We start from the raw sequence: 23,663 nt of genomic DNA, 5'->3' as shown, positions 1-23,663 counted from the left end.
TGTGTCCTGTTAGTTGACTGACCTCTCATTTTGGACATGTGCTAACTGAAACTTGGTGACCAGTCTCTGCTTCACGGGGATCAATCGATCGATTGAGATCACTACAAGGAAGAGTGCTGATGTTTTCATTTAACTAGTTAGATTAATGCCTGAATATTCAACTTGTCTAGTTGTGATTATTCTATCCATAAAAACTTGTCGACATATATAATTGTAATTACACATGTATTCAACCGAGAGGTGATGACAGATTAGGAACCATCAATTAACAACTCCACGCAGAAACTGCATAGAGTGGTCGCTCATGCCAAGATATCATTGTGCAAGCCCTCTCGGTTACAACCTTGTACCCATCCGGGACTCGGGTCTCGAACATGCCCTTTTCGTCATTGCTTGGGTCGAGCCACAGGCGGACTGGCTTGAACCCAGCTCTGCTGAACCTCACCGTCCAACTCACATGTCTCTCGTGTCTTTCCTCCCTCTCGAGCCCCTCACACGATAATATATTCTCAATCTCCCTTCCCAGCATCTCCTCCAGCGCCAGACGCTCCAGCTGATTGCATAATAACGAAGCTCCGTAGCTTGCATCTATGGAATCGAACATGGCGCTGTAGTAGTGCAAACACTCGACGAACCGATCCACGAGTCGGTTTGTGTTCTGGTTGGCTTCCTGCTCTACTAGGAAAAAGATTTTTGGGGAGAGCGACCGAACCATTGCTAGGAATTCGCCCATTTGCTTGCATTCCTTGACACTAGTGCTGCTCTTGCCGGCAACAAACTGTGCATCTACTCTATCATCTTGGGCCAGTAATGCATGGAGACCCAACACCGATACAATTATCATGATTTCGCCAGATCTCGGGTTCAGCATTTCCATGGTCAGGTCTCTTAGGTGAGCATTTACAGGGTTGAACTGAAAGGGCACTTCCAAGGTCTCAGCCTCTTTGACCAATCCATGGCCTAATGTCTCTAGGACGGATTTCCTAGAGCAAACACAAGTTACCTTCAGATGTGGAGGCCCACCAGCTAGTTGAGCAAGGCCCTTGAGTAGTGGGGACCACAGTCTCACGTTGCCCGAACCCAAGTCCACGACGTGCACGACTTCCTCCCTCCATAGGCTCCGAACCAGTGTTCGGGCTACGACGGAACAAGCAAAGCCCAAGTAGGGGAAGTGGGGCGTGTATATGGACTGAGCCAGAGGGAGTTCTGCTGGCTTGTGCAGTTTAGTGAAGTTCAAGGCCTTGTAGAGGCCCGGCCAGCACTTGACCAGCCGAACCGCCAGGCCAGAGGCCATCCAGGCAGAGAGCCGCTGCATGGAGTCGCCGGACACCAAGGCGAGCTCTGAGATCTGGCGGAGGTAGGCATCAGCACGGTGGAGGTTGCCGGAGGACACATGCTTTGCGCATGACAAGAGGAGCTGGATGAGACGGACGCCCCTTTCTTCGGGCCGAAAGGACTCCTGAGCATGGGATGGTGAGGTCTTCAGGCTCAAGGTCACATCTGGCTTTGAGGTTGATGGAGATGATGATGGTGATATTGATGAATTCATCTAGGTTAGGTTTGATGGGAGAAAAAAGTACAGGGAGGATCTTGGAATGTTTATAGAGGAATCAATGAGGAGGAAGTGAAGAAGGAAGAGTCCTTAGCTAGGGTAGCTCTTGGAAGCATGCTGAGATTCCGAACTGCAACAAACAAGAATAGGTTTGCCTTCGTGCTTTCTTAGTTTCACGACATGGTCCGTCTAATATCTGACATTTCATTCGGACACATTATTTCACAAGATAACAACTGAAGCAAAACAGAAGGAAAAGTTGTCCTGTTGCAGTGTCTTTAAATTCGGGGTCACTTACTCAGGGCCACATGATGAGACGAAAGGATTTCGGGCCTTTTCCTCTTGGAGATTGATGTGACCCTTCATGGTTGGATTTCCCTCTCCTCTCACTGGAACCTGTTACCTCGTCTCGACTCTATTTGTCACGATCGTAACCTCTGTAGAAGCATGGCCAAAGAAACATCAACTGGTCAATGAATCAGCAATAAAATAGACTGAGGCCAAATGATAATTCGAAATAAAATCAAACCCGCGATCTCATTTGGATCGTTGAGCTCATCGGCTGCTGCAATAAGGCCGTCCGCTAGAGTCCATATGACCGGTCATCACCGTACATTTGGTGGGGCCGGCCCACTCAAATTTGTTAATCCCCCCTTTCCTGCTAAAAAGCCACACGAATTTATTTGCATTAATTACTTATTAAATATTTGGATCATCTCAGCTTAGTAGTAAATGGACCGTTCACAATGCTACCATCCGTTATATAGGTCCATAGCGTAATTAATAAAGAGTGCTTATGGTGAAGGCCCACCACGCCACGACGGTCCAGGCCATGAAAACTAAACCACATTTTGCAGAGGTACATTACAAGATCATGTGACCGAACTATATCCTCGAGATCATCCCCTAGTCATCACTCGGTTCACTCATAGAATTGGGCAACTGCATATTAGCATACGTATATTACGTATATACAAGTCGCATCTCTTAGCAAGTGACCAAGGAGATCAATAAGATGAATTAATACTTATCGTATCTCGAGATTGCAAAGACTTCACGAGAAAAGAATTGAGTCAGGTATGGTTTTAGTCCCTAAAAGATACTATTACCAAGAGTTTGGTCCCTCAAAATTTTTTCTCATGATTTTCATCCCTTAATCACCATTTTCATCACATGTTTTAGTCATGCCGTCTTCTTGAGCGTGTCAACCGTGACGGAAATCTCACGTGGCTACTGAACTTGACTTAACTCCTTTAACGACCCCCCTAAATTGCCAAAAATGGCGTCGTTGCCTTCCTCAATGCATGCTCGCCCTAAACGATGTCGTTCTCCCTCATACTTGACAACAAAAACGATGCGTTCAAAGCCCCCTTCAAGGCTTGTTACCCGAAATCCCCAACTTGGCAATTACAAGCCCTAATTGCGATTCAGCACCCCCAAATTCGAAACTCTAACTCCAGTTGCAAATCTAGTGCTGAGGAATGAAGATGTTCGCAGCTTTGCAGGAAGAAGTTCGAGGCCATGTAGTTGATTTACGGTTCAATGGCCACTCCAATTACAGTGGAGAACAACGTTCGAGGCTTTGGAGGAAGAAGTTAGAGGTTGGACACTCAAATTACAACTCAATCGTAGAGGAAGGAAAAAGTTCCAGGTGAGAGAAAGAATCCTTAATCACTTGCTACCGTAATTACAATTCAATTGCAGCTTGCTAACGGAATGTCCTTCTAGATTTCCGGGAAATACGACAATTTTGGCTTGGGCAACTCCGCCAGCTTGGGTACCTTAGGCAGCTTGGGCACTTCTGGCAGCTTGGGCACCTCAGGGAGCTCAGGCTTCTATAGGGTTGGTATCTCGGGTACTTTGAGTGGGGACGGAATCTCGGGCGTTGGCAGGGAAGGGATTTCAGGTTTAGGTAGGGTTGGAATAGAGGGAAACTCAGGCTTGGGCAATTCAAGGATCTTGGGAAGCAAGGTGTCTAGAAGGCGACGGGAAGCAAGCATCCCATTTCCGCTGATCAAGCAAAAGCCGATGAGCAAGAGAGAACAAAAGATTGATCTTGGGTGAATCGCCATAGTAAAGGAATCGAGTTCTTCAGTCTTTGTCTAGAGAAAGGTTTAATGTTAGGAGAATTTTGAGAATTTTGGAATAGCAGAGGAAGGTAACGGCGCTGTCTTTGGCAATTTGGGGGTCATTAACGGAGTTAAATCCAGCTCAGTCGTCACGTGAGATTTTCGTCACAGTTGGCACGCTCAAGAAGACGGTAGGACTAAAATATCTGACAGAATAGTGATTGAGGGATGAAAACCATGGGAAAAATTTTTAAGGGACCAAACCATTGGCAATAGTATCTTTCAATGGCTAAAACTATACTCGACTCAAAAGAATTCTCAATTTTTCACCGCTACTGTTGGAGATGTAAATTTAATATTTAGGACATAAATGGTTTAAGCAGAATAAAATATGATCATTTGATAAATTATGTAATTATCCTTTGAGTATATTGGTGAATAGATTTGGATTTATTTAAATATTTTTTTCAAGGTATTTATTTCTTATAAGAGCGGCTCATTGATCTTATTTATATTGAGTCCCTTTATAAAATTTTTAGAGTTGCCTATTAAAAAATTTTCATTTTTTATGATTTTGATGTATGCCCAACCACCTTTATCTTTATCTATATCTCAAATCTCCTTCTCCTTTGTTAGATATCTTCACAATGTTAGAGCAGGTTGATCGGAACAAGTCCACTGCAATTACCGATTGAAGTCGACATTTTAATTTATTATGTACGTGTATGGTCACGTGTTTCGCATCCGTTAAAATGAATTGAAAAGCGGGGAGCTTCTTCTAAGAGCAAAGAAGAACTCTTTTTATTCATTTTTTGAATCAAATGGAGTAATTGCTCAATCGATCAAATCAATAAGATGTGATCTTGAACGTGGGAGATGTACATCTAATACTTAGGAAATAAATGTATGCAAAATAAATTATCATTTTGGTAAATTCACTTTTAATCTTTTGAGTATATATGAGATTTTATTTGGATGTATATATTTATTTTTGGATTATTTCGTTTTCGATTCGAATGGCTCATTGAGGGATCACCTTTATGTCATTTCTTGAATTGCCTATTAATAAATTGTCCTTTTTTTTTTTTAATTGAAGGAACACCATCGTTGCGCGTTCTCTATCAGATCTTCACCCTTTCTCTCTTAACCCTAGCCTCGCCCAACTTTCATCTAACCCTCAGCAATGTGGATGGCTCTGGCCACACGCGTCGGCTGCCTGCCTTGCTCCCAATGAGAGCCTCCCACAAAGGTCCTCATTGGTGACCGTCCCTTTCTCCTCTATCGTCATGTCGGGCTTTTGCCGAGCGATCGTGTTTGCTACTTCTGGTTTGCCCCTCATATGCTCCTCCTCCAGCCCTTCACAATCGAACCTCTTCCGACAGATCTCACCCGAGATCCATGGCCATGCCTTTTTGTGACTGGATAGCTTTTGTTAAAGTGAGGTCATCCTGAGATGTTGTCAACTCTGGTGGCCGCTAAGTTTGTCAGCCTTGATGCTGCTTCGCTTCTTCTGCCATGTGTTGCTTCTACCTTGATAATGTTTCCATTATTGCTCGTCTACTGGGACCAGCACCTGAGATCGCTTTGCTCCTCAGTGGCCGGGAACGGTATGGGTTTCATGGTGGCTACGGCTTCTCCGCTTCTATGTGGCTTGGATCGAGCTCGGCCCGATCATATATGGTCGGATCTTGCCCAGATCTGATTGGATCTAGCTTGATCCAACTAGATCTGGTCTAGATTCAACTTGATCTGATCGGGCCTAGTTTTGATTTGGGTCTACAGGAGTGGCCTACCAACTTGTCACAAGTCAAACCACTGGCCAAAAATATATAAGCCCCGATTGTCAGTAATCCTATAGGTAGGTCTTTATTAATCACTTCACTAGCACTTCTCCCATCAGTGTGGGATTTTAGAGTGTTACGATATCCCCCGCTCAAAGGCTTGTCGTCCTCGTCAAGCTACTCAAACAAATCATATCTAGACCTAGGACACTTTACCAAGTAGGTAGGATTATAGAGATGGCTCATGTTGTTAAAGAGGTGGCTCTTACGATTCAAGAGGTGATTTCCACCCAGTTTGTCGAGTATAACACTTTGTTCGCATAGCATTTAGTTCCCACATTTTCAGCTGGTGCACTGCCTTGATACCACTTATAACAACACGACCCAATCTACGGGACTGGCCCAACAATTTAACGAGGAGCCCAACCACCAGCCCAAAATGCTTAAGTCCAAGTTACCGATAATCCTATAAGCGGATTTTTATTTGCAATTCACTAACTCTTCTCCCATCAATATTGAATTTTGGGATGTTACAGACCATGGGCAGATGGCAGAAGTGGCTATGGTCTCAACGTTTCAACTCTCTTCCGTTTTTTGTCTCTCAAATTGCAGGTGTTTTCCCTGGCTCCGCTAGATTGCTCGGCTCATGGTATGCTATTGGCTAGATTGGTTGGCTCCAAGGTGCCTTCCTTTGCTCTGCTGGATTTAGTCGGTTCCTAGTGTCTTTCATGGCTCGGGCTTCCCGTCTGATATGTCGGCCCAACTCTGTGAAGGGTTCTTAGCGCACTAGTACAACTCGAGGCTTTTCCTGCTTTGCTCTGATGTTCATATTCCTTCGGATTGTTGACATAGAAATATGAGACCTACATGGTTTATGACTTGAGGACCCTCCTTCCAGTTTATCGAGGTCCATGTGGGTCAGCAGGAGGTCTTGAATTGGGACTTCGGATTGACTGCTGCATTATTTTTGTGATCATCTGCTTGATATTTTCACATATTATTTCCTATGTAGTTTACCAAGATGGCCTCTCTGATTATTTCCAATCTTGTAATTTTCTATCTCTTGAGCGTTTTGTAATGCACTATTTTCAGTAATGAATGAATCCTCATTACTTCCACGCAAAAAAAGAAAAAAGGTCCTTTTTTTGTGATTTTGATCGTTGGTTTACAAAGTTTATCCTTCTCAATGTCTCAATACTATTTCATCTATAATAAATTTCTTCAATTACCTTTTTTTAAAAAAATTTAACAAAGGTTAATTCTCGTAACTAATAAAGTGATACGACTTATCGCACAATGAAAATTAAATTCACAATCTCCCAAGTGACAGAAAAAAATATACATCGCTACGCAACAACATCTTCCTCTTTTTTCAATTACCATCGTCGCACTTCGAGTAAAATAATGTGATATTAAGTTTGCAGGATTCTCCGTACTACTAGATCCCTCTGGAAGCAAGCCTGGTTAATAATGTCTTATAATATCTTATGGATGCCCTAGCTTTTCAAAATAAGAAAAAGAAATAAACATTGGAGAGAAAAGGAGAGGTAAACGTAGTTAGCATGCTTCACTAAGGTTGACGCTATGAAGTCTTCTGTCTTTGCACGTATTCAAGCAACACGTGGACACTTCTTGCTAGTTGAAAAAATTATTAGATATTTATAGCCCGTTTATTTTTAGGTTAAAATCACAAAAATTTTAATTTTAACTTTAACTCAATATATTACACAATAAAATTACATATTTTTCAATTTAAAAATTTTAACTTTAACTCAATACACTACATAATATTTGTCATTTTCTACAATCAAAATTAAAATTATTTTAATTCTGAAACCAAACGCACCATTAGAATTCTTGATTCAGCATAATCTGCTTGCTAGATTTGATTTTGCAAAGACCAAGCAATGATCAATGCACGCTTGGCACATCTGATTGCCTCTTGTATAAGCCTATTTTGAAGGGGAACTCTAAAAGGAGAAGACCGATCTATCATGATATCATCCATACACACACATATATACACATAATATATTATTGCGTGTTTCTTCTTTGAGGGAACATTTGCTGTTGTAATCTTCGAAACTTTATAAGGTCGATCTTGAAATTCCATGGATCACTATCTTTTTGGAGTGACTTTGCATTATTTTATCAATTAATGGCGCCATCATTACCTATATATAGGCATTAAGTGGAATAAACAATCTGTGCTTATCGTGAAATACTTCCCCTGACAGTCCATTTATACGTATGTGCAATATATATTAAATTTAATCGAAAGGACAGCATGTTAGCTAGCATCATGACTCATCACTATCTTTAGCAATATTATAATTACCCTTCCTTGCCATTAATGGCATCCTAGAAACTTCATCCTTTGTTGCTATTATATTTATGTATGTATATTATAGGATAGTATATAATATTGAGCATCTTGGGGCAAGAAAATCTTAAAAGCATGCATCTTAAGGATTATATGAGTCGACAGTTGGTGATTTGTCACTGGAGAGGAAGCCATTTTCAAGGAAACATAAGCTTCCCACTAACAATATTACTGTAATGAAATATACATTTACATAATTAATAATCAATAATCAATGTGAGTTGGTTCAAATTATTCGATATTTTTTAAAAAAGATTTCGATTTCGAGTTTAGTGAATAGAAAAAATTCATGATTGGAAGAACTTAATTCCTTTTTAGTGGAATGATTCAACTAGAAATTAAATTAATTAAGGACCGTTGAGTTTTTAGATATATCAGATAATGCTTACGGAAAAATAAACGAGTGCATATCCCATCTTCTGTTCTTGTATGATTGGGAAATCGTGGCTAAGTTACGGAACTTCATGACGCTGTTTTGTGGAAGCAACAGCTTCGCCTAGTAGGTTATCCCTTTCCACCGGGATAAGAAAATATTAACATGCTTGTTTAAAGACAAGACAACAAAAGTACGTACGTAGGAATATCAATTTTGTGTTTTGCTGTGAAATACGAGAAATGATTAAGATACAACCGCAACTTATTTATCACATGATGATGATGATGGTTATCAATAATGTAGGGCTACATAGATCGATCGCCAAAAACCAACTCGAGCGCCAAGAGGCAAGCGAAGCAATTTAACTGGATGAACGATATATTGGCACGGAATGATGAAGATGAGGTGCGCGCGACATCAGTCGAAGTACCAACATGGCTGGTTTTAATTAAGAACTCATGCATACATGCTTGTTACTTTGGACGAATGACGAACCGATGAATGGAATTATGATAGATGGATGAATGAAGAGGCTCAAGCATTTAAGCCCTAGCTAGCTAGTATATCATCGAAGAAATTTTTGGAGATCAACGGTAAATACTTTCTAAGTTCGCCCTAATTACAGTAATTGGAGAATTTGATAACTTTTTTTTTTTTTTGAGATAACTTGATGACCCTGGTGAATATATATATATATATATATATAAAGAGTAATACTGTAGCTTAATGATACTTGTTGGATTGCAATTGGGGGATGAAAAATAAGCGCGGTTCCAACACTTTGACGCTGACCCCGAGGGATGCGGGAGAGAAGCAAACTCAAGCAAGAATTGGATTCAAAGATTCAGAGGATTTCAGTGGGGGCTGAGATCATCATCAAAGCATTGTACAGGAGTTTGTGAATTAAATTAATAATCTAATCTTGTTAATCTTAACTAACTAATGTAGCATCGGGCAGTACAAACAAGACTGATTAACAACATATATATAAGAGAGGGCAGCCTTAATTAATAGTAAGCTCAATGCATGTCAGATAAGGGGGGAACAAGCGTTTATTAAGTCGAAGGCGTGGTAAAGATCAAGAGATATTTAATCTGACGACAAGGTTATTAACGATGCTGAATATGGCAGCCATGATGGGATGGAGATCATCATCATCATCACCATCATCACCATCTTCAGTCCATGAGATTAGCCTGCAACTTGGAGCTGGGTGGAGGAAAGGGCCTTGGACTCCCGAGGAGGATAAGCTGCTCTCTGAGTATGTCAACTCCCATGGTGAAGGCAAGTGGAGTTCGGTTGCTCGGTCTTCTGGTAATTACTTGCTCTTTCTCGACCCTGATCTCTTGGAAGGACGTAGTTGAATATACGGAAATCATCATCCGTATCAGATCTTCGTAGTCTCATAGCGTGCTGTCACTGCTAGATATTATCCCATATTCCTCTCTTACAAGTAACAATATGCACGCGCGTCGACAGGATTGAACAGGAGCGGGAAGAGCTGCAGGCTGAGGTGGGTGAACTATCTGCGGCCAGGGCTTAAGAGGGGGCAAATCACGCCTCAAGAGGAGGGCATCATCATCGAATTGCATGCACTCTGGGGTAACAAGTAATGTTTTTAGTCTCATCATATTCATATATTAAGAATGATTCTCGTGTGTGTGTGTACATAGATGTCCTTCGATACGTATATCTAATAGTAATGGTATCGCCTATGCATGATATATAACAATATATATAGGTGGTCGACCATAGCTCGATATCTGCCTGGAAGAACTGATAACGAGATTAAGAATTATTGGAGGACACACTTCAAGAAGAAGCCGGACAAGACCTCCCACCATCTGAAGCGAGAAAAGCAGAAAGCTCAAGCGACCCTTCACAAACGGATGATCTTTCGCCACCAACAGCAGCAGCAGCAGAAACAACGAGATCCATTGCCCAACATTGACCTCCATGCAGATAATTATCGGCAGGTAAGGGACAACAGGGGAATTGGTGAAGACCACAAAGAGAGAGATCCAGCAGGGCCTTGGGACCCCATGGTAGAAGATAAGTGCTGCCCCGTAGTGTTGTCTCAGTCTCAGCAGGACCAGACAGCGGCGTCTTGGCCGGAGTTCATAGGAGAGGATGAGTTGTGGGGATCAGGGCTGTGGAACTTGGATGTCGTCGGTCTGCAGCAGGGACACGTAGACCACACAACCAACTGTAACAAGATGGCGATGCAGAACCAAGCAAATACGATCGCTAACAACAGCGGAGCTGGAGTGTTCGCATGCGCAGGGGATGCAAATGGTTTCTGCAACAGCGGAGATTACTATATTTTCTAAGGAAAATTTAAACGTTGCACATCTATGGTTCAAATGAACCATTCAAATCGAATTAGCCAGCTGGCATCTGGTTAGTTCTCGGTGATTTTTATAATCAAAAGGACGATGAAAATCGTGTAGTTTCAGCATGTCCAATAAAAATTGAAGTCGGTGTGAGTTCGAGATGTCTCCCAGGGCTTCTCAACCATGTATGCTTGCTATCTGTATACTCCTACTTACCATCAATCCATCATATGGTTTTTAATCAGTTCTATTGTTTTAATCTATTAAATCTGTCCAACGGGCAAACTTTAAAAGTAAAGTGGGCCTTTTACTCCCTAAAAAGAGTATAGTGGGCTTTAGATAAAAAAAAAAAAGTATAAAAGTGGTGATGTAGGCCCAAAGTTTTCGAGGATGCGAAGCAAAAAATAGACATGGCCCATGCAGGTCTCGAACCTGCGACCTTCGCGTTATTAGCACGACGCTCTAACCAACTGAGCTAATAGGCCATTTTGTGAGCTTTGATCGAACAAAGATTATATACTATTTCTGTCCAAGATCAGAATCCCATAAGGTAGTACCTCAGACAGTGAGGTGGGAGGGGAAGGGAGAAGCGGAGCAATCCACGAGAACTGGTGAGGGTGAGAAGAGAGGAGAGGAGAGGAGATATGGACAACATAACGGCGAGCGAGCTGGCTGGTTTCGGGGTTGGTACTCTGCTCCTCTGTGCCACAATTGCTGCGCCCAAAATCGATTCTTTCATCTCTGCTACACAGCGGAGGTACCCATTTCCTCGCTATCCTTGCCTGTCTGCTTCTTTTGGGTTGGGGGGGGGGGGGGTTGATTTCTTTCCATTTCTCTTGAACTTTTCTACTCTGTTTTCTCGTCTTATTTGGCTCGTCCGAGGTTTATCCGTGTCTTGTTGGGGCTTCAAGAATGCATTTTTATGGGTGTCTGCGCCCTTTATTGCGATGTCTCCTTGATCATTTGCTTTGATATTGTCTATAGTGAATTGCCGGGAGTCTCTGTTGGTCACTCATTTCTGTCATAACATAGAAATGCCTTGAAAAAGCTGCAGTCTTGAGCCTCTTTATCTGCTGATAAGAGCATAAGCGTCATGGTCGTTCGAGGGTTGCATGCTTGAGTGGCCAAGATAATTTGAGGATAAAGTCCTTTGTCGTATCCGTGGTGATAAAATTTGGTCTTTTTCTTTATCATGGTTTTCTGCGATGTTCCTGTGCTATTTGATGGTCTATTTGATATTATTGACTCGAGGCAGATAATCTCAATTTTTTTCTGAGAAGATGCTTAATTCTAGTTCGAATGAGAAGATGGAGATTGTATTACTTTATCGACAGGGTGCTAATGCATCTGTTTGCAAAATGATGGTTATTTCTGATATACGACCGCATAGTCTACCATAAAAGTTCATCACATAGGTGTGTGACTTTGTATTTTGTCCATCTGCAGGTCTCTGGGTATGTGCAAGAGATGTGGTGATCTGAGGTTAATAGCATGCTCCACTTGTAGAGGAGTCGGGTCAGTTAAAGTGGGAGGGCCTATCAGGTTCGATTTCATGGATGATGTATTCCGGTCTCTCGGGGGCGGTGAATCCGATGCCAAGACCACTCAGTGCACGAAATGCCGAGCAAGGGGCCACTTTCGATGCCCAGATTGCTCCACATCTTAACAGCAACACTCACTGCCTGTGGCATCCTCTGCGATATCATGAGTATTAGTATATGCAGTTGCACTCATATAATACTCCTCTTTTTCTTTCATCTTCTCAGTTTCACATTCTGCCACAGAGTTCCATGATATCGGTTAATCTGCGATGTTGGCAACACGAAGTCTCATTGTATGATAAAGAAGCTTTGGGTTCGGAGCTCAACTCATGAGCCTTGGAGCTGGACCTACTCTCCTTATGATATTTGATTAAGCAGCTGTCTCGACAATAAGAATTAAGGTTATGAACTGATGACAAATTCATGCTTATTGTTACACGAGGACAAACACGTCATCTCATTTGATCCCCATGAATAAGGTTGCGTTTGGTTTCATAGTAGGATTTTAAAATTATATTTTAATTTTGATTTTGAGTGGAATAAATGGGGTCCACCCTTTGACTTTGTATGAGTTATGTTGTTTTGTTGTGGAAAAAAGTGATATAAATGGGACCCACTCTTTGACTTTGTATGAGTTATTTTGTTTTGTAGTTGGTAGAGTTAAGTTAGAATTGTAATTCTAAAATACTATCATAAAACCAAACAAGGCCTAAATAACCGATTAATACGCAAAATTTCCCCCCACCCCCCCCGGTCTTTTCACGCTGATGAGCGTGATGAATCAAAGTGTAGAACGGGTCAATTAACGTAAATTGATTCAAGTGGTTCGGAATTCGTTCTGCTTAAGCATAATTTTAGGTTCGAGTCCTTATGAATGTATAAAATTCACGCTGAGAGAGTTTTATGGCCCCGTTTGGTAAACAAAATTTTTTTAACTCCACTCCATTTATTTTCAATTTAACAATACAATTATTACTTTTTTAAAAAAAATTTAACCATTCAATTTAATTTTTAATATTAAACTCTCTCAATTATTCATTACTTTTTTCACAATTTAACAATACAATCATTACTTTTTTTTAATTATTCATTACTTTTTTTCATTTTGTTTTCATAATTTAACAATATAATCATTACAAACCATTTAAAATCAAAATTTAACTCTACTCAACTCTAAAACCAAACACAACCTTACCCTTTAGAGGTTCGATCCGGATCGGCTAGATTAATTAGGATCTAGTTAGACTTACGGATATCAGGACTCACACTGAAAAAAAAAAAAGAGTGTAGAACGGACATCATTCACAGTTACAATTACATCACATAAAAATGGCAGAAAAGAGAAGTCAAGGGGCTAAAGTGCAAAACCGAAAAACCTTTTCCTGTCTCATCAACGACAGAAACCAAACGGGTAATTCAATGGCGTCGTCCTTCTGGCCTTGATAGGCGACACGTGCCCATACAAGACCAATTGGACGCCGTTATAATTGCACTTCCCACCGTTGCTTCTGTCTCGCGGTCGTCTACGTCACCCGGAACTGTGACCAACAGCGAATGGCGGCCCGACACGTCTTCAGGGCCCACGTCGCTTGCCGATGTTCAGTCATACCGGCAGTCATATGGAACGCCCCGCCCGATCTTTAATTAATTGACGAAATGAAATGAAATGACATGACCAGGGCATTTAAAAATCAACTAATTAATTAATCAGCGTTTATCAAATAATCGGAATGTTTTACTAGGTGAGCTGGAATTCAGCTGCTTAATTATGTGCTGATCCGGAAGAATATCATTTGAACCGTGCCCCGACAATTGTCGGGCAAAAGAACACGTGAAGTACAAATATCGACCGTGTCAGTTGCTAGCTAGTTTTTTTGTGGGGTTGTTCTTAAATCACTTGTGAGCTATTTTATTTGACTCAATAGTTCTCCCAAACACGAGGCCAAACGCAGCTTCTGGAGCGGGAATATACATAATCATACCTTGGTCAGTTGAACATTAGGGTGTGTTTGTTTTTTAAAATTTTTTTAACTCAACTCAACTCATCTTCAATTCAACAACACTATCATTATTATTTTTCATTTTAAAAGGGGGGGAACAATTCAATTCAAGGGGAAGAGGAAAGGCTCTCAACGAGGCATTACTTTTTCACAATTCAACAACACAATTATTTCTTAATCATTACTTTCTCTTAATTATATATTACTTTTTCATACTTTTTCTCATAATTCAACAATACAATCATTACAAATCAATTAAAATCAAAACTTAACTCAACTCAACTCTAAATCCAAAAGTACTAACTAGCTATAAACTTTTCTGCGGTAAGTTATAACATGTGGGACCATGCTAATATGCAAATTCTTTTCTTCCGAGCTAAGAAGACATATGTACTTTCTTTATCCAAGGAATTTAACCATTACATTTACATTCGGAGTTCTTTTTTTTCCCATTAATAAATGGATTTTTATTGCTTGGGTGAAAAATAAAAGAGGAGAGGTGGTGGACTGGACTGGAAAGAGGTGAGGTGGGTCGGGAAGTTTTTCTTTTTCCAATTTGTATTTTGATATTTTAAAGTCTAATAAATTCCAATTAATTAAGTTTGAGCATGATCGATTCACTAAAAAATAAGGTTCTTTCAACTTGAATTTTTTTCGTTCACAATACTCGAACTTCAAATATCATTTAAGAAAAATAAGGGTCGAACCGCTTGAATCATCTCACATTGGAGCTATTTAATTTATATTGTTGCATGATGGAGATATTCATCCAGTGAAAAATATGTGGGAAGCTATTTGATTTATATTGTTGCATGATGGAGATATTCATCCAGTGAAAAATCGACACGTGGAGATCCCATTTTAAGGTAAGTGACGACGTTCTGATACTTCGAGAGGATCAATGGAAAATGGCACACAAAAATACACGTACATATATATATATACATAGCATATATATATATGTGTGTGTGTGTGTCTGTGTGCGCGCCGATCCATTACATAGGAGAATTCTTAAATAATCTTGCGATGCCCTTTGTTTAAGCAGCACGCGCCATACAAACAGGGGAGGGTGGGGGAATCAATCGTTGGTGCGGCGCGTGGCTTTCCAAGAAAGGCAAGGCAGGGAAAAAGGGGGTGACAATGGGAGCTTTGCATGAAACTGGAAAACAAAACCAAACCCTAACTCTCTTCTTTCTTTCTTTCTTTCTTTCTTTCCTGCTGGCGCTGGTGCGATGTGTGGTGTACCCTCTGGTTAACAACACAGACCCCACCACACAACTATTATCAGCTAACTTGCTCACAGATGCATTAGATGATGATGATGATGATGATGATGATGATGAGTGATAATCCATGGTGATCAAATATCATCCATTCATTTATATAAAATTAACCATTTAAAGAAGCAAGCAAACCCAGCTCTCATGTAAGATCAAATTAAAAAAGCTTTCATCTTTCTCCCATCTCTCTCTCTCTCTCTCTCTCTCTCTCTCTCTCTCTCTCTCTCTCTCTCTGTGTCTCTGAGAGACTTAGGGTCTGCATTTTCACCCATTTGGTCACATTTGATCACAGACTTGGGAGAGAAAAAGGAGGCCTTTTTGGCTTCTTTTGTTTTTTCTCTGCTGCCCAAAAAGGGGGAGATAGAGAGGTGGGTTTTTGTGTGGAAAAAGGAGGAAATTTCAGCAGAAAGAAGAGGGAAGTGAGTTTGCGTGTTGTGGGAGGAAGAGGAAATCGATTCATAGAAGAAGAAGAAGAAGAAGAGGAGGAGGAGGAGGAGGAAGAGGAGGAGGGTTAATATATATATATATATATATATAATACATATAATAGATAAAGTAAAGAATATAAATATAGAGGGAGGAGGAGCAGAGATCATGGGGAGAGGGAGAGTGGAGCTGAAGAGGATAGAGAACAAGATAAACAGACAGGTGACCTTCGCCAAGAGGAGGAATGGTCTGCTCAAGAAAGCCTATGAGCTCTCCGTCCTCTGCGATGCCGAGGTTGCCCTCATCGTCTTCTCCAACCGCGGCAAGCTCTATGAGTTTTGCAGCTCCTCCAAGTAATTACACAAATATGAAATCTTTACTTATTCATGTGATTTATCTCATATATTAATTTGTTTTGGAATATTATTTTATTTTTTTTAGTATTTGTTTTTTTTTATGTTCTTTGATTTGCGTGGTATTGTGTCGTATTTCTGTCAGATCTGTCATTCTTTGATGTTCCTTTACTAGGATTTCATCTCCTGATGGTTGCATTTACTTATATTGATCAATTTCTAATTTGACTCTGTTTATTATACAATGTTGCATGTCTTCATCATAAAAAATAAGTTTCATTCTTGGCTTAGATCCGATACCCTTTGAAAATTTCAATTACCTTTAGTTAGTCATTAAAGAGAGTGTAATCTTTTCGGAATACCATTTGATTTCCAATTGTATCAAATTAATTGTATTGATGTTTCTCATTTTCAATTGCAACTGCTCTTGAAAAACCAAGGCATAGTAATTAACCTTCTGGATTTAATTGTTCACCAATATTTGACATATTGGGTTAATTATTTAACATGCATGCTTGTTCATATGCCGTGAATTATCGCGTAAGAATTAGAAAGTTAGCATATTAATTCGGCTGAATCAATATCATCCTAGCTTGATGTATGCCGGTAGTTGTTACTGCATTCACGGTTTGCTTTGCATTGGTCAGCATGCTCAAGACGCTGGAGAGGTACCAAAAATGCAGCTATGGCCCTGTCGAAGTAAACAAACCCAACAAAGAACTCGAGGCCAGCTACAGGGAGTACTTGAAACTGAAAGGTCGATTCGAGGCCCTTCAGAGAACTCAGAGGTGATTAAGCTAAATTTATCATCATTTCTAGTCAATTTTCTTTTCCTGGGGACATCATCCTAGGTCCTCATGAACTTCAGTTCTTTCCAGGAGAGATGAAAACGATCCGTACATATTGTAATGCAGCGAAGAGCTGTTAACCATTTTTTTAATTTTCGATATATAGACAGTATAAGAGTTTCTTTGACTGATTTGTTGTCTGTTGAGAGAGTTCAGGAACCTTCTTGGGGAAGACCTGGGCCCACTGAACTCGAAGGAACTGGAGCAGCTTGAGCGGCAGCTCGATTCATCCCTGAAACTCGTTAGGTCGACAAAGGTAATCGATGTCAGTTTTGAAACTCGTTTGCATTTAGCAAGTCTTCTTCGTTTTAGGAATGCCATTCTTCTTGACTAGAATTCCTTTCCTCCTGCCCCTTAACAAGATTCCTCTCCTGTTCGCAGACACAGTGTATGCTGGATCAGCTTTCTGATCTTCAGAACAACGTAGGTGATTTTAGTAATGTGTAGAGTAGATTTCAGCAGTGATAAATGTAGCTTTGCTGTCTGTTTGAGTTGATAAGTTCGTTGAATTGAATGTCCAGGAACAATTACTGATGGAGGCTAATCGTACTTTGGCAGTAAAGGTAAGGCCATCTCGCTCTACTCATCGCGTTCTTCTCCATAAAATAGTTCGCATTCACAATTTTTTTTCCCCAATTTATTTATGACAGTCCACGCTGACGACTTATCAAGATATATTGGGACTGATTTGTTCCCTGACAATTTGCACACTGTGCTGCGTGACACAAAAATTTGGCAATAGTTGGAAGGTTTTTATTTGATCTTATTAATGCTCAATGACTATACGGTATTGAAATTTTCTGTTTGCCAGTTGGAAGAACTTTGTCTGAGGAACAACATTCGACCTCCATGGGAGGGTGGAGAGGAACAGCGCATGCCATACGGTCATCATCACCAGAATTCTAGCTCACAGGGATTTACTCACCCTCTTGAGTGCAACCCAACATTACAGATCGGGTGCGAATTCCTTTTCCATGTCTGGTTGCCCTAGAAGTACATATAGCCACAAAACAAAGAAAACTATTTTCGCTCGATTGATGCCTCCAAACAGGTTTTCCGGGTGTTATGGTGTTCTAATCTAACCTTGACCAAGTGGTGAATGTTGCAGGTACAATGCAGTGGAGTCGGATCAGATGACCAGTGCTACAACTACTACTCATCCCCAACAAGTTAATGGATTTCTTCCGGGGTGGATGCTCTGATGATCCATTCTGAGCCGATGCTCAAACTGTAATGCTTCCATCATCCCTCCTACGGGGTCCAAACTAATCCGCATCCAATACGTATGTATATGCAAAAGCTGCTTTCCTGCAATGGATAGTTTCTATCGAGTACGTGCGCTGTATTCTATCCTCAATTCATAAAATCAACAAGACTGACTGTTGAACCTTTCGGTTGTTATGAACAAGTCACTTTTGATTGCTAATTAATATGTTTGGAAATGATGATTTTTAATTACTGCAGTACTTTTATTCTATGTTTTAAGCAAACCATGTAAATCTCACTTTGTGATCATTTACGTTTATGGCAGTAGAGTGGGCTTTTGATACAGAAATTTATTCGTGGGCCTGAGCCCCAAAAGGCCCGAAAAGTCCACATGCTTCTTATGTTGGACCAAACAGGCCTCGGGAATGGCACCATGGTGGCCCATAAAATCTAAGCTCCGATTAATATACCTACTGAGATTTATCAATTACAAAACAAGGTTATGGGTTTAATGTGATGAAATAGAAACTCTATAGATAATACTAGGACATGGCTTATCCATTACGATTATCGAATATGAAACTTCTTGATTAACAAGTAAGACGTGTGTCACTGTATTATATTATCTTTCTCTACCTATTGATATTTATACATACCACTACAACAAAACGGGCATAGGCTGACTTTTTCTCCCGGCGCAAAGCAAAACATCAGGAGAAATTGTCGAAATTGGCCAATCCCGATGTTTTTCAAAACATCGGGATTTGACCAACTTTAGCCGACGTTTTGAAAAGCATCGGCTTTTGTTAATCCTATGCCAACACATTTGGAGTTTAGCCGATGCAAAATATATATATATATATATATATCGCCTTTTGTTTATTCTATTTCAACGGTTTTGGAATTTTTCCCAACTCTTCAAAAAACGTCTTCGTAGAGGGGTCAAGGTCGACGCATTTGCATCAATATCGACGCTTTTCAAATGTCGACCTTTGTTATTCTGAGTGGAAAAATTCCCCCTCATTCGAAAGTTTCAAAATTTTTATTAACAGATTATCATTTAGCCACTGGGTGTTGTCAAATGTATTATCAAAGTGCAAAAGTGTAAAGAGCAACACATTGTCATCTTATGATAATCTATTGTCGCTGGTTTTTGTGGCGAGGGTAAGATGTTTTTATATGACAATCTATTGTCGTGGAACGAAAGATATTATCTATGATGATGTTGATGAAGTAAATCAATATATAATTATTGGGCAATCTCATGGTAGTTCTTTGTCAAAAGACCGATTTAATTAATCTTGCTAAGAAACAAAAAGTTGTGTAATATTTTAGAAAATCATTCCAAAACAATGAATTTTCTAATAATGATAATTACTTTCTCCACTTTTCATATGGAACTTTGGCATATGTATGCTCTAACCGAGATAAATTAAGACATGACTCAACATCATCTGTACTATTTCATGTTTGTATGAAAGAAAAAAATTATTTCACATGAATTTGGAAAGTATGAAATTAATTGAAACCCTGTCGACAATGATGGAATTGAAGTAGTAAGAGAATTATTTCTCCCAAGCTTGACTTATCACACCTATTACCTCCTGCATCGATTGCTTGCTTGATACGTATGTGCCTTAGAATATACTTTCAGATTTTCAGTATGCACCATTAATGATTCAATTCGTGGGTCTTCATCATTTATAGCTTCCAATACACATTCATCCACCTTCAAGTTTGTCTATGGCCTAAATCTAAATGCAACGGTCAATTACGTAACTCCAATAGGAAAAACCCCACAATACAATATTCTCAAAGTTAAAACAAACCGAGGTAATAGCCATCATTTTGATTATACAAGACAACTTTGAATTCGTTATGGCCTAGATTTCCTTGAAACCAAGAAAAACATTCCTAACAAGCATGACTACATATTATAAGAGATCCATTGAACAAGTGAAAGAGTGCATACACCTCCTTGAAACATATAATAAATAGGTTTTATGAAAGGGACTTAAACCTATCAAACTATAATTACCTTCCATAAAACCATGTGATCGAGTAGAACAATCAAGAGTTGGACTAACCAACTACAATACCTTCCAACTAGTTATCCTACTTGTTAAAGGGACCAATTTACATCCGACTAGCACAAATCCAACTACCAATGTTAGTTAATGTCATGTTATTAGAATTAAACTTCAATGAGTACCTCAAGAAAAATAAGTCGACGTTAAATTTATGAGGTTTAGTGTGTCATAATGGTTTTGAGCAACATGTTATCAGCTTATAACAATCTGTTGCTATTGATATTCTTACATCACAATAGACGGGTAGCACATTGTCCCCTCATAGGATAACACGTTATCATCTGGAATCGACATGGGCCGACACTTTAAGCGTCGATCAAAGGTTGTTTGGGTTGAAACTTCAAAAGCGTCGGCCTTTTTTTTTTTAGGATTAAATGGCTGAGCGTGAACTCTCCCGCCAACCAAAATTCGAAGACATATGCCAAAAATTAAAATTAGAAAAAGCCAAAATTTGAAGACATTTTTCTTCAAAAATTTTATATACCTCTTTATCTCTCATTTTCCTTTCAAAATAACTTTTTGTCTTCCTCTTTCCCTCTTTTTCTTTTTCCCTTTGGCTTTCTACCCTAAAACTAATAAGCGGCGATGGACCGACCAATCTGAGAGTCGAAGCTGTGACCTACAAAACCTTTAAGCAACTCAAACAACCCCTCCCTCCTAATAACCTACAACCTCGATCGAAGTTGTGACTGCATGTTCAAGGCTGCCAAAAACTACTGCTAGTGAGCTGTCTAGATCGACGAAAGGAACGGATTCTGGGTTGTCTTAATAGCTGGCAAAGGAAGGAAACCAAGTCGAGAGGTCACGTGGGTGGACAAGTCATGATGAGCAAAGCTCGTGTGTGGGCCAAGAAAAGTCGCACAACTGTTGCTCTGTAGTTGATGCCAGGAAGAGGCGACGAGAAAGAGATGCCATGAGAGAGGGAGAAAGTCTGGCCAGAACTGATTCGATCGACATTTTCTGGTTCGGCAAAAGCCAAAATACATTCTTTTGTAGTGTACGTAGCATATGCCACAATACAATATTTAGTAGGTCAATTGCACCGCCATCTATATTGTAACGAAGGCATGGACTAGGTCTTCTGATGTTAGACTATAGTTATCTTAAAGTCTCGCGTCACATTATCTATTAATCGAGATGTGTTTTGCATTGAGAATCAAACTATCTCAACTCATTGAGAAGGATGGCCTTGTTTGGTTTCGGAGTAATTTTTTTTACTCTATTCCACTTTAACTCCACTTATCGTCAATTCAACAATATAATTATTATTTTTCCCTCTTTCTTCAATTTTTTTATCTTAACTACTATTAAATTCAATTTTTAATACTAAATTCTCTCAACTATTAGTTACTTTTTTCACAATTTAACAACACAATCATTACTTTCTCTCAACTATTCATTACTTTTTTTTTTCCAATTTTTCTCATAATTTAATAATACAATCATTATTTTTTTTTTATTTTCTCCCTTCATCTTATTATTACAATCCAAATAAAGCCTACATGTTTTTCTTTAGACTTCGCGTTAGGATATTTTGGACCACAATTTTCTAACTGAAAATGGCAAGACCACCTTTTCCATTTTTAACCCAAAAGGACACGTTTTCGTATATTTCAACTAGCTATATATACGTAATATGCGTGTATATATATGTGATGACGGTGACAATAGCGACTGATGTAGCCCTGCGTCTTCTTCTATATGTCTCTAATTCACAACCACTTGCATTTATAGAGATTTGAACATCTCCATTACAATCCATCAAATAACACTCCCACAAGAAGAAAGCATCCACAAAGTAAGTGCCTCTTTTCTACATAGTATTTGTCAAAATGTTTGGTCCACAGTTGCATCACCACTCCCTACAAATATATATACATGGTTAATATAATTGCTGAAATATATATATATATATATATAAGAAAAACATGTACAATCTGATCGAGCTATGAAACATTCGTCCTAGAAGTGAACCAAATACTCGCGCAACTGTGGATATTTGGAGATGAATGTGAGTTGAGGAGATCAACACAGATACTTGTATTGTAAGCGTGAATGACCAATAATGTTATGTTTTCCCACCTGATGTAAGAATATGCTATTTTTGGACCATCACCTTTATTTTTCTTTAATACTAATTTAGGCCCATCATTTCGCATCAAATGACAGGATACAATCAACTTGTTGTAACTTTGGGCTGGGGCCCACTGGGCCCCAGTTCATGTGAAAGCTCGAATGATCTTGACGTCCCTACCACCACTATCTGCAATGAAAGATCAATCCAACTGGCCACCAATATGTATATATATATACGCATATACATACATACAAAATATACAAACAATCTGATGAAAGGGTAATGGAATTGGCGACCTATATATATACACACACACACACACACACACACAAACAGTCCACAGGACATTATCTACTTATCAAAAAAATCCACAAGACATTATGTAATTTTTTTTTTCTTAAATGTAATGCCATTTTGAATTTTATAAAAAGAAATATAGCAATTTACTATTTATTATAGTGTGAATATTTTTTATAGGTGCAAATATTTGTTATACAAGGTGACAAAATTAATGAAGAAACAAAAGAATATTATGGCGTGCAAATATATAGCAATTTACTATTTACTTTTTTATCGTGCGATCAGTGATTCAAAAATTTTCAATTGTTATCATATATGGACCTTTTCGGAAACTAAAAATACCCTACTAAAACCTTCTCTAGTATAAATAATATATGGGTAAATATTATATCACACGTATATTGTATTTATATTTATATATCAGCAGTTTGTCAATAAATCCTTTTATCGTAATATACAAATTGTCCAATGTAAAACTATATCTTGATAGAAATTCACAACCAGAATATTTAATCAGGAAGATGAAGAAGAATATATATTATGTACGTTAATATACTTTTTTCTCAGTATATATGAGTTTTCTATTTGGCCATGAATTGTTTTCTTCTCCCCTTCCCTTTTCTGTTGGCCTCCCACTTGTTTCCGAATCTGTCTTTAAAAGAATGATTTATACCGACTCGTACCATTCCTTTTCCTAATCGACGCATTCGAGATTCTCGACATCAATTCATATTTATCGGAACTCATGTGTATAAGCATAGCCTTATTAAGGGCGTGCATGCTATCTTCTATAGTAAATATCATGGACAATAACAATATTGCGTGAAATTGGTTATATACTATGTTCTTATCGGGGTATAAAAATAAAAAAATTAAACTTGTGGTCCATTATCATATATATTTAATATTGAGAGGTTCCAATAAATCTATATTCGTTCTGAGAGAAATCTAAGTTGTTCCTTCAAAATTTGGGGAATTGAGTTCAAAGAGAATGTGCAATTAAATTACTTGGAGTTGCCCAACAATTATCAAGAGCACATTCTCATTT

General features: G+C 39.2%; 4 protein-coding genes, 1 long non-coding RNA gene and 1 other non-coding gene across 6 annotated transcripts; 4 read left to right on the top strand and 2 right to left on the bottom strand.

Moving 5' to 3' along the window:
* Positions 1-80: 80 nt before the first annotated feature.
* Positions 81-1,830, bottom strand: LOC116208367 (scarecrow-like protein 3). Its single transcript, XM_031541757.1, has one exon. It carries the CDS (start codon positions 1,547-1,549, stop codon positions 266-268), a length of 1,284 nt encoding a protein of 427 aa, XP_031397617.1. The 5' UTR covers positions 1,550-1,830; the 3' UTR covers positions 81-265.
* A 2,885-nt stretch (positions 1,831-4,715) lies between these two features.
* LOC116208369 lies at positions 4,716-6,530 on the top strand. The gene is made up of 2 exons (XR_004157052.1): positions 4,716-5,479; positions 6,015-6,530. It is a non-coding gene; the product is annotated as an uncharacterized LOC116208369 (long non-coding RNA).
* A 2,561-nt stretch (positions 6,531-9,091) lies between these two features.
* Positions 9,092-10,749, top strand: LOC116206597 (transcription factor MYB24-like). The gene is made up of 3 exons (XM_031539371.1): positions 9,092-9,475; positions 9,641-9,770; positions 9,903-10,749. Exons 1-3 carry the CDS (start codon positions 9,277-9,279, stop codon positions 10,489-10,491), a joined length of 918 nt encoding a protein of 305 aa, XP_031395231.1. The 5' UTR covers positions 9,092-9,276; the 3' UTR covers positions 10,492-10,749.
* A 156-nt stretch (positions 10,750-10,905) lies between these two features.
* On the bottom strand, positions 10,906-10,979 carry TRNAI-AAU. Its single transcript has one exon. It is a non-coding gene; the product is annotated as a tRNA-Ile (tRNA).
* Positions 10,980-11,059: 80 nt separating this feature from the next.
* On the top strand, positions 11,060-12,603 carry LOC116206598. Its single transcript, XM_031539372.1, has 2 exons — positions 11,060-11,251; positions 11,941-12,603. The coding sequence occupies exons 1-2, from the start codon at positions 11,139-11,141 to the stop codon at positions 12,158-12,160; spliced, it is 333 nt and encodes a 110-aa protein (XP_031395232.1). The 5' UTR covers positions 11,060-11,138; the 3' UTR covers positions 12,161-12,603.
* Positions 12,604-15,487: 2,884 nt separating this feature from the next.
* On the top strand, positions 15,488-18,405 carry LOC116208137 (agamous-like MADS-box protein MADS2). The gene is made up of 7 exons (XM_031541398.1): positions 15,488-16,094; positions 16,742-16,882; positions 17,099-17,198; positions 17,324-17,365; positions 17,464-17,505; positions 17,754-17,899; positions 18,051-18,405. The coding sequence occupies exons 1-7, from the start codon at positions 15,910-15,912 to the stop codon at positions 18,142-18,144; spliced, it is 750 nt and encodes a 249-aa protein (XP_031397258.1). The 5' UTR covers positions 15,488-15,909; the 3' UTR covers positions 18,145-18,405.
* The last annotated feature ends 5,258 nt before the right edge of the window (positions 18,406-23,663 follow it).

The sequence above is a fragment of the Punica granatum genome, chromosome 5 (assembly GCF_007655135.1).
Source record: "Punica granatum isolate Tunisia-2019 chromosome 5, ASM765513v2, whole genome shotgun sequence".
In the NCBI taxonomy this organism is placed as follows: Eukaryota; Viridiplantae; Streptophyta; class Magnoliopsida; order Myrtales; family Lythraceae; genus Punica; species Punica granatum.
This window is presented reverse-complemented; position numbering and strand designations above follow the sequence as displayed.